Raw genomic sequence first — 12,450 nt, 5'->3', positions numbered from 1 at the left:
TATTAAATCTGCATTGATATTCTACTTCAAATCATAAACATATAAAACTGTACTTGCACACATAAAAATGGTAACATCTAAATTAACTGCATTTTTTCAAGTCAAAAATATGATCTAATATCGCTCGATCAACCCAAATACATGAATTTATACCAACAAAACATCTTTATATGATTTAAATAAGGTAGAAACATCTCTCTAAAGTAAGAATGGCTGGTTATCACTTTTTGCAGTGACGATAATATGATATTAGATAATATAAAAAAGTTGCAGAACTATACAAAGCACAACAGACAAAACTATTCAATGAATTCAAAACTGATGACATCACTTTTTAATGACACTGCCAAATGAATTGAAAATAAGAAAAAATAATGATTAAAGGGATAGTTCACCCAAAAATGAAAATTCTGTCATAATTTACTCATCCTCAAGTAGCTCCAAACCTGTATGAATGTCTTTGTTCTGCTGAACACAAAGGAAGATATTCTGAAGAAAGTTTGTAATCAGGTTGTTTTGGGGCACCATTGACTTCCATAGTAGGAAAAAAAATACTATGGAAGTCAATGGTGCTCCAGAAGTGCTCCGTTTCCCACATTCTTCAGAATATCTTCCTTTGTGTTCAGCAGAACAAAGACAGGTTTGGAGCTACTTGAGGGTGAGTAAATGATGACAGAATTTTCATTTTTGGGTGAACTATCCCTTTAATCATTATTTTTTCTTATTTTTGGAGCCTGACAGCCCCAGTCTCCGTTCACTGTCATTTGATCGATAAGTGCAGTTTGAAGGAAAAAATATTTTGCAATTTTTTGTGTTCTCTCGCAAAACTTTTGCAACGCGCTAATGCACATCACGTTTTTCTCCCTCACAGAAAACCGTTATAAAAAAAACTTAAGGTAGGCTAATGAACGCAGACTGTGACCAAATCTGGTATATTGTTAATTAATAAAATATATTACGCACAGGGAAACAGATGAGCCCAGAATATTAACCGAACGCGCAAAGTTTCACGTGTTTTCTCCCCCGTAGAAAAACAAAGAAAACTCTTAACGTGGCTAAATGGATTTGGATTAGCGTGTTGATTGCCTGTATATATTTTTAATAAAGGATCAAATTTGCTCTTCTTATATTGAGCCAACGCTTCTCATGCAATTCAGCTCATATTTTGGGCTCATCTGCTTGAATATGTACACAGCATATATTTTTAATAATTTGTATTGAATATTTGGTCTTTTTTATCACCGTCTTCATTAAGCCGTGTTTTCTTAATGGCTTCTATGAGAGGAAAATGCTTAACGTGCAATTTAGCACTTTCTGTTAATATTCTGGGCCTACAGAAAAGCTTCTGTAGGCTATGAAATATATTTTATTAATAAACTGTAAAACCGTGTCTTGAACTCAGCACTGACTGTATTTCTTTAGGCTGTATGAACCACTGCAAGCTGTAAAGTAAACAGGAAGCTTTTGTCCGAACTCAACTTGTTTTGTGAGAGAACGCAAAAGTTTTGCGAGGGAATGCAATTATCTTTGCGAGAGAACACAACGTTTCTTGGGGGAACACAAAAGCAAAAACCCCATATTTGTTAGGGTCTCCGTTGCTGCATGCAGAAACATACAGCATGATCAGTGTAGTTTGATTTAAGAATGAATGACTCTTTTAAGCCATTTATCAAAGCCGTTTGAAGTTCACTTAAGTTGGCATCCAAAAGGTTGTTTTGTTGTGCTGATTATTTTATCAGTTAAATAAATAGCAATTAAACTTCTTAGTTTGGACTAAGAGTTTTGAATCGATATCAAATCTAAATCGGGAAACTGAACTGAATCAGGAAACCTGTACAATTCCCAGCCTTGAATGAAGGTGGATATTTCAAAGCCAGAGACAAAGGCAAACGCCAAATAGCAACAGGACCTTATTTTTAGACCAACAAATAGATGCTATAATAACTGTAAACAGATCATGACTGGCCTCCGTTGACCTTTGGCTGCTAAAATAGGAGGCTGGGCTGAGGCTGACGGTGTTTGTGTGGTGATGTGTTAATAGTTAACCGACCAGGGGTCAATGAGAGCCTCCATGACAGCGGTGAAGAGCAGCACCACACATGAGCAGCTAAACGCCGCTCCGCTCTGCTTCTCCTTCTCCACCGAGAAGCGCGTCTCCAGCTCCGGATCAGTAAAGCGCAGAGACAGACGATTAGTGTACTTCCCTTTCAGCCTGAAAACACACACATGCACAAACATTGTGAAAAAGAAGTGCGCTGACTAGTAGTGCACAACAAATCCTAAAAGTCTACTGTTTAAAAACCTGTACTAGCAGATAATATTAATGAAAAAGGCCACTTAAGTATACTTAAAGCGTGTTCTTTCTTAACACACTTAAGTACACTTTTAAAGAGTGCATTTTATAACATTGTCATATTAAAAGTTTTATTTAAAGTACATTTGAAATCATTAGGTTTTAATAGTCATGCTTATGTAAGTTCTTTTGAAGTATATTATTTTGATAATAACGTACGCCTGTACTGTCTCTCTCTCCAGCAGCGCTTCATTGAGGAGTTTGTTGAGCTCCTGCTCGTTCTCCTGAGCGTCGATCACTCTCTCAGCCAGATCACGCAGACGCAAACGACGCCGAGGGTTTGGAAACGAGGGGTTCACCACCTACCACCAAAAACACACACACACACAATCACATGCTGTCTGTTCTCTGTGATCAGCAACCTTATATATCCAAAAACCATTATCATCTGAAACACATAAATATTAAAACTAATTTTACGATTCAATGCATTGATGGATCTCGTCACACTAACTGTGAAAAGTTCACACACTGAAGGATATTTGTGACCAATAAGAATGAAACTTTTACATTTTTTTTGTCTGGTACTATCTAATATATAAACATACTGAAATATACTGTTTGAAGGGCCATTTTGATAAAGCCACCCTTGCTCATATTTCATATTTGATCATATTTGCCAATATTAGTGGAGGATTGAAAACCTTTGCCATTTGAATCTGTAAAGAACTTAAAGAAGTTAACAGATTCTATTGGCTTTAGAAGAGTTGCACATGAGTGTGTGAGATGATGATCATGTCATTACCCGCGCGTCCAGCTCCTCTGGCTCCTCCGGTGTGGTGCAGGCCGTGTGGACGCTCCCGTTGCACTCCGTAGTGTTGATCAGCAATGGAGAATTCCCATTAGACGACGTCACTGAAAGCTTCTGGAGGAAACCACCGGCGAGAGCGTGAGAATGAGAGAGACAGAGAAACGGAAACGACAGTGGCAGAAATGACACTCACTACCCCGTTGATGCCGTTTTTACCCACGGGTCCCTTGGGCACCACCACCAAGTACGTCTCAATGCCCCTTTCCTTCAGGTACTCGCAGCGGTCTCCTCCGTTCCCCGGCTCCACATCAAACTCTCCATGCAGGCCCTCCAGGGTATTCTGGGAGATGTGCACTCGCCTACCAGACACACATGTGAGTGAGCTCAAACACAGCCTGAGTGTGTTACTCTCAAACACAACCAGCTGCTTCACTCATTACACAATACTTGCAGACAATGTTGCTGTTTCACTGTTAGAAACTACAGGGCAAATTCATTAACCGGTTTTAGGATCCATAGCTTAACTTTTTTTGACTCACTTAAGTAGGACTTAAGTGTATCTTTATATGTAATCTCATAATTACTTCTATTGTATATTGAAATATGGTTAAAGTGAGCTGCTGAATGCACTGACAAGCATTTATGATAAACTAAAATATACTTTAATGTCATTTCATAACATATGTGTCATGTATTTAAATGTGTGCAATTACACATTTGTAAAGAAGTTGTAATTTAGTACATCTACAATAGATTAACCTTGAAAAACACACTAATTATAATCAAGTGCTTTGCATGTGCTTTAGTATGCTAGTCAACAACAACAAAAAAAGAAAAGAAAAAACTTTTCTGTAAGGGATAAAAACTTTGTAAATGCTTTAAGACCCTGAAAATAAACATTATTATTATTATTATTATTATTATTTCAGTTTCTTCTATTATTTTGTAAGATGCATCTTTTTATAAACATGAATTTGTATGGCTTTTGACAAACCATTGCAGCATGAAAAATTAATCCCTTTTTTCATCTGAAAGTGAAAGTTTATGCAAGTAAAATAAATTAATTTTGTTTGAAAACTTTATAGAGTAATATTTATGTTGTTTTGACGTTGGTTTGTTAGAAATACGTATGTAGGTTTCATGAATTTGGACCGTTTTTTGAGCAATCATTAGTTAAAATCATAATCATAATAAAATCATAAATTCAAAGGAATGCAATAAAAAATTTTTCATTCCAAAAAGGGTTAATACTGGTAATTCTCAGATTATATGTTCTGATAAATTTCATATATATATATATTTTTCTTAGTAGTTCCATCAATAGTTTTTCTGCTCTGCTTTAATTAAAAATTCATGCTGCTATTTTTAATTTTATTTTCAATCACTCATTAATTAGAAGATGTTGATCAGATACAATATGGTTTTAGTTGAAAAACTATTATGACCCAAAATGTGAAAATAATATACAAATTTTGAATGCATTATGAGGGTTAAATGTTTTAAGAATTATAGTCACGAAAAGTACGCTTAAGTGGCCTTTTATTTCATTAATATCATAGTATCTACAGTTAAATAAAAATTCAGTTCACTAAAAGTGGACATTCTGTACAATTAAGCAATTAAGGGTGGGTCTCATTCTAATTGAGTCTCACTAATGAGTCTAATAATCAAACATATATCCAGATGTTTCCGTCCATGAGTCTCATCCATGCCTGCAGCGCTCCTGTATTCAGGCGCAGTTCATTTAGGGAGGAGTGGAGTTTATATATGTGACCTGAACAGCCAGATACATTTACACTCATCTGAGTCACTTCCTGGATTCCCGTCTGTCTTGACTACTCTGAAGGCATTCACACTTAATATTTTCATAAATGGATAACTAGTGAACGTCTAGTGAACTTCCCCCAGCATTCAGAACCAAACTAAACCCTTTATCACTGGTGAATGTGCAGGTTTTTACCCTGGTATTCCTCCTGCCTCCATCTTGTTGGCCACCGTCACATCAGTCGACCACACGTCGTACTGCCAGCGCTTCTGTCCGAGCACGCCGCCCAGAACCGTCCCAGAATGCACCCCGACACGCATATCCACGTCTGTCTGCGTTTTCTCTCGAACGTATCTGAAATCCAGATGAACGTGTCAGACTTCATCATACTCAAGCACGCCCGACTCGAGCTATTTAAAAATCCTTGTCACGAAGCAGTCACTAATTCTCATGAACGCTCCTGGACAGTTCAGCATGCATCACTCACGAAATGGCCTCAACCATGGCCAAACCCATCATGATTGAGCAGGCCGCATGGTCATCGCGGTAATCTGGAAGGCCACAAATACAGTAATAGCAGTCGCCCAGAATCTTGATCCTCAGCTGGTGGTATTTCTGAAAGCAGAGCATCTTAGTTAGCTTCAGACTTCACCAGTAGTTAACTGAGCATCAGTGATCAGTAATGTAATCAAATTACAGTTTTAAATTAGTCATTTGTAGTGGATTACTTTTTTTGAGTAATTTACCCAGCACTTTACATGACGTAAGTGTAAAAGCCTGCCAAGTGTGAGTACACCCTGAGCTACTCATCCCATGAAGCATTGTGAATTATGTAATCAAATATATATACAACTAAAATATATACAATTATACATAAGTTTGGGGTTGGTAAGATATTAAAATATTTTTGAAATATGTCTCTTCTGCTCACCAAGGCTGCGTTTATTAGATTTTTTTAATATTGTGAAATATTATTACAAAAGAACAGCATTTATTTGAAGTAGAAATGTTTTGTGACATTATAAATGTCTTTGCTGTCACTTTTAATCAATTTAATGCATCCTTGATGAATAAATTATGAATTTCATAATGTTTTATCTCTTCATGATTTAATTTGTTTTTTAACATTTGTTGGAAATAAGCTGAAATCATGCTTATCCATACACTGTAGTAAAAAAATCTGATTCTCTATGGAGAAAATGAATGTGATTTTTACGTTAAATTCCACTGTTGCACTCTATATGAATAGCTTAAGATCATTAGTCTCCAAAAATATTTTCATCTTGCAGAAATGATCAAACGTGTGTTAAATAAAGCTTGCATACAGATATCAGTAACTCACAGCTGCTAGCTTGTCGAAACGGGCGAACAATTCGTTCAGCAGCTTCACCAGTTCATGTGCGCTACAGGACGAGGACAGCTGAGTGAAGCCCACGATGTCTGCGAACAGAATACTGCAACACAAACACAGTCAACTTCAGACAATCAGCAAACGACCACATCAAGCTTTGCCCTCGTTTACTGAAACACCTCTGGCAACCGTCACACACAGACCTGACGTTCTCGTGCCGATACATGTACATGGTGTTGAACTGCTGCATCTCTTTCTGACTGGCTTCTTTCTTCATGTCCTGAAGCATCTCGTCTGCGATGTGCTTGGGTAAGATGGACAGCAGGAGACGCTCCTGTTCGCAGAAGAACAAACGCTGATTATACACCCATATCTGCATCTGCAGAATTTAGGGATATAGTCACACAATTCTGCACATAAACCACTTCTTGCATGTTTGCTTACTAAAACCTCATTTTTTTACAGTTTCGGTTACTAATATCAAAACACAAAACTCTTAAATGAACACAAATTTTAAACCAATTTTACTGTGTTTAATTCCATTTTTAATCATGCTTAATTCCAAGAAATCTTTTTGCATTTAATTTCATTTTTTAATCATGTTTAATTCCAAGAAATTAAGAAAACAAGAAATTAAAACAACAACAAAAAAATAGGGCACAATATATCTGTCGACAATAAAGCAGACTTGACTTGACTTGATCTGGCCTAAACAGGATTTGTAAAAATTATATTTGTTATATTAGATTTGTATATATATAAAAAATAACTTTAAAAAAAAAACAAAAAAAAAAAAACAAACTGAACAGAAAATATTTTTTAATAACTAAACTAAAAAAAGAAACAGTATAAAGATATTTGTAAATTATATAAAACAAGGAAATAAATGCAACAGGCAATAATATTCTAAGAAATAAAAAATTGAACAGACAATAATTTCCAAAAATGTTATATAATATATATATATATATATATATATATAAATAAACAGAAAATAACTGAACAGAAAATATTTTTTGAAAGTTCTAAAAAGAAAAAGAAAAAAATATATTTTTTTTTACAAATTCTGTAAAGACAATGAACAAAACAATTTTCAAAAGATTTCTAAAAAAAAAAAAGGAAAGAAAGAAATTGAAAAAAAAAGAAAAGAAAAAACATGAACAGAAAATAATTTTACATAAAAATAATTAATAAAATAATTAACATTCAACATGGACACATTAAATTGATCATAAGTGATAAAAATAAATAAATAAATACATTGTAAATACACATTAAATTGATCATAAGTGACAGTAAAGACACTTACAATGTCACAAAAAGATTTATATTTCAAATAAAATGCTGTTCTTTCTGAACTTCCTATTTATCAGAGAATCCTGAAAAATAATACTGAATCACAATTTACACAAAAATATGAAACAGCACGACTATTGATCATCATTGATAATAATCAGAAATGTTTGTTGAGCAGTAAATCAGTATATTATAATGATTTCTGAAGATCATGTGACACTGAAGACTGGAGGAATGATGCTGAAAATACAGCTGCAGATCACAGAAATAAATTAGTTTAACAGATATATTCAAACAGAAAACAGCCATTTTAAATTGTAATAATATTTCACATTTTTACTGTTTTTACAGTATTTTTGATCCCTTGATGAGAATATGAGAAATCTTAACAAACTTTGATTTCTATCTATGCTAAAAGTTTAGTCAGTTTTTGGTATGACCTCTCAGCTAACAGACACTGACTATCATTTACTCGCTCAAAGAAAAGGAAAAGCAATTTAACCTCTTGGGGAAAGACTGCACAAATATATGCAAATTTATTGGTCAAATATGTTCCTTGACGCATCGACGGCACTAATCATTAACTGATGCTCCAGATGGCGACCTGTTAACACAGCAGGCCCTTTCAGGCCCAAACACATTTCACACGTGAACACATCAAGCCGCTCCGCTTTGACCGGTGCGCCATCGACGTGATGCCACTCTGACACGGCAAGCACACACACACACACGCACACACACACACACACGCACACACACACACACTCTCTCCTCCGACACATTCTAGCACTCCCACACACACACACACACACACACACTCTCTCCTCCGACACATTCTAGCACTCCCACACACACTCCCACACACACACACACACACTCTCTCCTCCGACACATTCTAGCACTCCCACACACACACACACACACACACACTCACGCTTGAACACCAGGTCAGTGTATTCACCCGAGAGTCTGACAATAAAAGAAGATAAAGGTTGAGAAGGCTCAAGAGGAGGGAGTCGCTAGTGTGATTACAGCTGACATCGTCTCAGGAGGTTGGTTGCCATGGTAACCTGGTAGCCGGATGCTCTTTGATTGGCTGACGGACCCCTTCTCCCAGCAGCCCCTGCTCCTCCATTAGTATTCAGGGAGTTTCTCCTCATATGCTTCTTATCGGCCTGTTTTACTCTCTCGCTCTCTCTCTCTCTCTCTCTCACACACACACACACACCTATTTCTCTACTCAACTTGCAGCTAATAGGAGCCGTTCACTCTGTAAATGTCGCACTGACTGCTAAATCTCTACACACAGACACAAATCAACTCCAGAAGCATATCCTCACAAAATCTGAAAATGCTGTATCACACATTCCCAGTTAATCAAATCATGTCATATGTATGATTGACAGTTTTGCAGGGAGGGATTTTAGGCCAATCAGATGTCACGGTGGGCGGGGCTACAAGGTATGACATCCCAGACAAACAAACCAAGCAATTGTCAAAAGCTGAAGTGAGTTATTACATATAACATTATGAAGGTTCTGTGTCATGTTAAAACTGCCTTGGAGAGATCTGCAGAATAGCAGTAAATGTGACCATATGTGACCGAAGACCACAAAACCAGTCATAAGGGTCCATTTTCAGAAATTGACATTTATACATCATATGAAAGCTGAATCAATAAGCTTTCCACTGATGTATGGTTTGTTAGGATCGGACAATATTTGGCTGAGATACAACTATTTGAACATCTGGAATCTGAGGGAGCAAAAAAATCTAAATATTGAGAAAATCACCTTTAAAGTTGTTCAAATGAAGTTCTTAGCAATGCATATTACTAATAAAAATGAAGTTTTGATATATTTACAGTAAGAAATTTACTAAATATCTTCATGGAACATGATCTTTACTTAATATCCTAATGATTTTTGGCATGAAAGAAAAATGGATAATTTTGACCCATGCAATGTATTTTTGGCTATTGCTACAAATATACCCCAGCGACTGAAGACTGCTTTTGTGCTCCAGGGTCACATATTTTGTTGAGTTTCACCACCATAAGCTATTTTCACATGAGAGAGAAAGATTAAGCTGGTTCAAGTTTGTCAACGTTGATCAACAGAAAGCTGCTTGATTAGAAGATGCTTCATACATCCCTGCACAACTGACAAACAACTTGCAAAATTCACTTATTCAAAATTCATGTTATTCAATGCACTGACTGCATCTTAAGACCAGGAATATCCCTGCATGATTAATCAAAATTGAAATTGCAATATGGCTTAGAGCGATTAACAAACCACAAAGGCTGTGATTCAATTAAATAGATGAATGGCCTGCATGTTTCTGAGTGAAGCGCAGCACTGTGTTCAGTTACACACGAGCAGCTCGTGATGACTGCAGCATCTCACAGTAAATGCTGTGCCTTTGGAAACAAAACACGTGCTGTGCACTTTCCCAAACATGTAATGAGAAGTGATTATCAACACTTAAGCACTTCCTGTGGATAAAATTGCCAAGAAATTAAGTTGTAAATAAAACAAAGATTTTTTGCACGCAAATACTATTTCAGTCTTTGTTTAATTCAATGTGTTACTTGTTATTTTCTAGCAGTTCTGATGTTTCTCATGTATGTGTACATACGTGTGTGTTATTCAAAGGTGAAGTGTGTATGTGATTTCTGCACCACTAGCGGCATCAAACGGAACTGCATAAATAATGACTAGCTATGTTGGAAATTGAACACGGCCTTACTGTACACTGTACACAGTAAATGTTTCAGTATATACAGTATGATGCCTTGTACGTTAAGCAACAGCATGTGAAATAGTGCACATTATGCAATGTTTCAAACACTAGTATGCAGCACTGTTGTCCCACGACCTCACTACACTGCATGTTTAATTCACAGAGTTCACTAATTATCATCAAGGTGTCGGTGACGCACAGAAAAGGTTTATAAATTCCACTTTTCTATTGGTTTTCTATGTAAGCTTGCCCTGTGACATCTGTGAGCGCTGCTCTTGAGTCTTTTGCATGACACTGAGTCCTAAAAATGCTACTCTCAAGTTAAAAGTACTTTTAAAAAACGCGTCTCCAGACCTTGCATCTCTGGTGATTGACCAGCATAAAATTCCCCACGTTCATGTTGGTTTGGTTGTTTCTCTCACCTGCTGCTGACTTTGCTCCTCCATGTTGAGCTTCACCTCCAGCGACTGCCGGGCCTCCAGAAAGGCCTTGCGGTGTTTGCGGTCGGCCATGTAATACGACATGACGCCCACTGTGATGGCACAGAAGTAGATCACAATGTTGGCCAGCAACTGCAAAACACAACAGCACCATCATGACATGACAAACAAGTCATTGTATGGGTCAAAATTATTGATTTTTCTTTTATGCCAAAAATCATTAGGATATTAAGTAAAGATCATGTTCCATGAAGATATTTTGTCAATTTCCTATCATAAATATATCAAAATTTCATTATTGATTAGCAATATGCATTGCTTAGAACTTCATTTGAACAACTTTAAAGGCGATTTTTGTCAATATTTAGATTTTTTTGCACCCTCAGATTCCAGATTTGCAAATAGTTGCATCTCTACCAAATATTGTCCGATCCTAACAAACCATACATCAATGGAAAGATTATTTATTTAGCTTTCAGATGATATATAAATCTCAATTTTGAAAAATTGACCCTTATGACTGGTTTTGTGGTCCAGGGTCACATATGTATTTGTATATATAATTTAGAAAACTTTTAAAAATAACATAATAATTGAATAACTAAATAAATAAAAATACTGTAATGTTTTTGTCAACACAACAAAAGACATTACAACAAATACTACCATTATGTAAAAATGCTATATTTATTTGCATATGTAATTTAGAAAACATGATTAATCATCATGAAAAATGGTAATAAATGAATAACTGATTAAATAAATCAGTATTTTTTTTAAATCACCACAAAAAAGGCAGTACAACAAATACAGCCATTATGTATAAATACTATATTTATCAGTAGATATAATTTAGAATACAAGATTAATCATCATTTAAAATACTGTTATAATTGCAAAACTAAGTAAATAAAACATTACTGTAATATGTTTTTAAATTAGCACAAAAAGGCACTACTAAAATCACGCATAAATACTATTTTATATGTGTGTGTGTATATATATATATATATATATATATATATATATATATATATATATATATATATATATATATATATATATATAATTTTGAAAACATGTAATACTGTAAAAATACTGTAATTAGTTATTGAATAACTTAGTAAAAGTTACTGTACTTTTTTTTTTTTTTTTTTTAAATCCGCACAAAAACGGTAGTGTCACTAAATAAATACATTGTAAAGGTTTTGATTTTGGGGTGAAGCAGCCTGAACTTGTTCTTCCTGAAATTCACTGCTATGAAGCTTTGATCTCCGGGTTTTTGCTCTGTAATGTGTTTGAATAAACTGCTTTCTGTGTTATGCCTCTCGGGGCTGCAGTTTGAACCAAAAACAGTCTTGCTGAGTAAGAAGAGCGAAGCACCTCGGCTGGACACCCACCTGCCGGCCCTTCTGGCCCCGTCACAATCTTATGACACAAACGCCACTAAAGCAAATACCAGCTTACTATTTATGCTGTATTAGATGAATCTGATGAACTCATGTCCAGTCTTATTTCATCCCAAAAACTAAAGATATTATATTATATCAAGAAGACCAGTACACATGAATGTGATCTGGATGCTTGATGCCTTTGAATTTAAACATACTTACAGTGGAGGCCAAAATGATTAGAGCACTAGTATGTTCAGCAGCTCAAACATGGTTTTAAGTCAGTTATTTCTATCGTTTGCCGTAGTGTGTCAGTTTTTGTGTTTCCAAACATTAATTTTGCCATTAATTGTAATAA

The 12,450-nt window shown here is 35.5% G+C and overlaps 1 protein-coding gene across 1 annotated transcript in view; it reads right to left on the bottom strand.

Moving 5' to 3' along the window:
- The window catches only part of LOC306887348 (adenylate cyclase type 3-like), a 31,894-nt gene that overhangs the window by 15,520 nt on the left and 3,924 nt on the right, over positions 1-12,450 (bottom strand). Inside the window, exons 2-10 of the mRNA XM_079445007.1 lie at positions 10,684-10,833; positions 6,424-6,554; positions 6,212-6,323; positions 5,357-5,484; positions 5,065-5,223; positions 3,298-3,463; positions 3,099-3,218; positions 2,513-2,655; positions 2,051-2,212 (exon numbers count right to left, since the gene is read on the bottom strand). Coding sequence (XP_079301133.1) covers positions 2,051-2,212; positions 2,513-2,655; positions 3,099-3,218; positions 3,298-3,463; positions 5,065-5,223; positions 5,357-5,484; positions 6,212-6,323; positions 6,424-6,554; positions 10,684-10,833 — 1,271 coding nt within the window. The remainder of the gene's footprint in view (positions 1-2,050; positions 2,213-2,512; positions 2,656-3,098; positions 3,219-3,297; positions 3,464-5,064; positions 5,224-5,356; positions 5,485-6,211; positions 6,324-6,423; positions 6,555-10,683; positions 10,834-12,450) is intronic.

Source organism: Barbus barbus, assembly GCF_936440315.1.
Source record: "Barbus barbus genome assembly, chromosome: 21".
Taxonomy (NCBI): Eukaryota; Metazoa; Chordata; class Actinopteri; order Cypriniformes; family Cyprinidae; genus Barbus; species Barbus barbus.
The sequence above is the reverse complement of the archived record's forward strand: the minus strand, read 5'-3'. Positions and strand labels throughout refer to the sequence as shown.